The sequence below is a fragment of the Poecilia reticulata genome, linkage group LG4, assembly GCF_000633615.1.
Source record: "Poecilia reticulata strain Guanapo linkage group LG4, Guppy_female_1.0+MT, whole genome shotgun sequence".
Lineage (NCBI taxonomy): Eukaryota > Metazoa > Chordata > Actinopteri > Cyprinodontiformes > Poeciliidae > Poecilia > Poecilia reticulata.
Window position 1 is genome coordinate 2,476,562 of NC_024334.1, and position 2,383 is coordinate 2,478,944.

The 2,383-nt window shown below is 39.1% G+C and overlaps 1 protein-coding gene across 1 annotated transcript in view; it reads right to left on the minus strand.

Moving 5' to 3' along the window:
• Positions 1-2,383, minus strand: part of fndc7b (fibronectin type III domain containing 7b) — a 61,351-nt gene that overhangs the window by 18,845 nt on the left and 40,123 nt on the right. The window contains exons 40-43 of the mRNA XM_008406271.2: positions 1,797-2,054; positions 668-928; positions 521-570; positions 75-285 (exon numbers count right to left, since the gene is read on the minus strand). Of these exons, the coding sequence (XP_008404493.1) occupies positions 75-285; positions 521-570; positions 668-928; positions 1,797-2,054 (780 nt within the window). The remainder of the gene's footprint in view (positions 1-74; positions 286-520; positions 571-667; positions 929-1,796; positions 2,055-2,383) is intronic.

Below are 2,383 nucleotides of genomic sequence, written 5' to 3' on the forward strand. Positions count from 1 at the left end.
ATCTTTTGTTTTATCTTTGGTGGATTTTGAAATTCAGTTTCTACAAAAAATAAAACGTTTTCATAAAAATGTACCTGAAAAGAGTTTTGAAGGCTGGCTGTGGCGACTGGTGCAGAAAGCGTCYGCCGCCTGAACAGACAGGAAGTACTCCTGACCGCACAGGAACTCAGAAATGAACGTCCAGGTGTCGTTGGTGCTCAGCTGCACTTTGTGGCCGCTGTTGGTTTCTGCCGTCACGATGTAAAACTCAGCGGCTTCACTCGCATTCCAGGTGAGCGATCCAACCTGGGAGGAGGTGAAAATAAGTTTTAGTCAGCCTGAGATTGAGAGGGAATATTACAACCATGCTAAGAAAATAATTATGAAAATAAAGTCATCGAATTACAAGATTAAAGCCATGTTAGAATCCCAAATACTTTGACTTTATTCCTGTAAATTAGACTTTATTCTCATACTTTATTTTCTCAGGTGGCCCAAATGCCCGATTGTCTGATTTACAGCCAATTAAACCATCAGTCACCTTTGTGGAGCAGTTAATGGATGATTTCAAATCTTGAGGTATGCAAGGTGCTGAAAGAAGAAGGAGGAAGTTTGACAAAAAAAACAATAAATTTTACTCTATGAAAGTCCCACGTTTTTAAGTTGCACAGTTTAAAATCGTACTTACCCATTCGAATAGTCGTGCTGTTGCTCTGCATGCTGGTGCACTGGTAGTCGAGCGCGACGACGTTGACGGTGTAAACTTCGCCGCAGTGCAGGTCGTCCCACGTGCAGTTGGTGGTGTTCGAGGCGCACTGGTGGATGTGGCCGTCCTGCCCCRCCGCCACAGCCAGGTACGACTCTGCGTCTGCGAACATGGTCCAGCTGACGGAGCCGAGGCTGTTCTCGCAGCGCGTGTAGCTCTGCAGGGCCTCAGGGGTGCAGGGACCTGACGGAGTCATGCAAACGTTCACACTACTGCTCCGTAAATGTCATTAGGGCGGAAGCGATTAATCAAATCAAATGTGATTAATCGATTACTCAAGTAATTTTCAACTAATTTGATAATCAATTAATCGAATGAATCATGATTAATCAATTATTGAAACAATTGTCAACTAATTTAGTCATCGTTAAATGGAGTATACAGACTGAGAAAAGGGATTTTGTTGAGAGAAGCGTTAATGATGCCAAAACTGTACAAAACAATATGCAGACAAAAACACCTGAGTCTGTGAAAATGTTTTACCCAAAAGGAGAAATATGAGATTGWTGATAATTTCTTTGTTTTTTTGATTGCCATCGATGAGAGTATATTCTTATTCATTCTTGTAGACTCAAAYGATTAATTGGATTAATCGAGATTAATTGATTACTGAAATAACCATCAACTAATTTGGTAACTGATTAATCGCTAAATGGAGTATACAAACTCAGAAAAGGCTAAGCAACATTCAGTGCAGCAACTTTTTGTATAGTACAAYAAAACAGGCCATACAAAAAAACTTTGTTTTGTACAGAGGCTTGTTTTAAGTCAATAATTCATGAATATTGATAAAAAAGTAGGAGTTTCACTGGCAGATTATTTTACATACGACATGAGAAAAATGTTTTGTTATAAGAGAAATAATCTGCCAGTGGAATTAGTATTTTTTATTATCAATATTAAGGAATTATTGACTTAAAACCAGCTCCMATTTCTTGCAATATGTCTTATTTCAAGTGTCCTAAAATATTTGCACTAGAAACTAGACCAAAAATATTAGCTTTTGTGTTYCTGCAGTGTATTTTCAGCTCCATATGTTGCGTCATGTTACCTGTTTTGTATTTTTYAGGCTGGCTCACGGCGCTCTCACATCGATCGTCTTGTGCCGTTACGGTGAAAGTGAACAGCTGTCCGCAGGGCAGRTCGGTTTCTATCCAYGTTTCATTGGCTTGGAAAGTAGAAACGTAGCCCAGATGTCCAGCRGCTGTGACTACGTACACTGCAGCGCCCGGAGCCTCGTCCCAGCTCACCGTAACCATCTCATCGTGGCACGATCCGCTGACCGCCAGGCCAGCTGGCTGGCAAGGCTCTGGAGAAAGAAGAGAAAAATTACACAGCAATCTAAAAATATAGTTTAACTTCTTTATATGTCAAAGTTTGACCAAGATCCTGGTTTAACGTGTAGAAGAASATGTAGCTGACTTTAACAGTTATGAATAAAAACAACATATTTTATGTTTTTTTTTCTGTTTTACTGTACGAGGGCATGTTAGAGTTACTGTAGAAAGGAAAAGAAAAAAAATTCAGAGAAAAGAATCTCAGAAATTCTGAGATTAATCTCCAAAATTTTAATAGAAAAAAGTCAGAAATTTTTAAGTTTCAAAAGGAAAACAAATTTCTGTGCATTGTTTTTTAGTT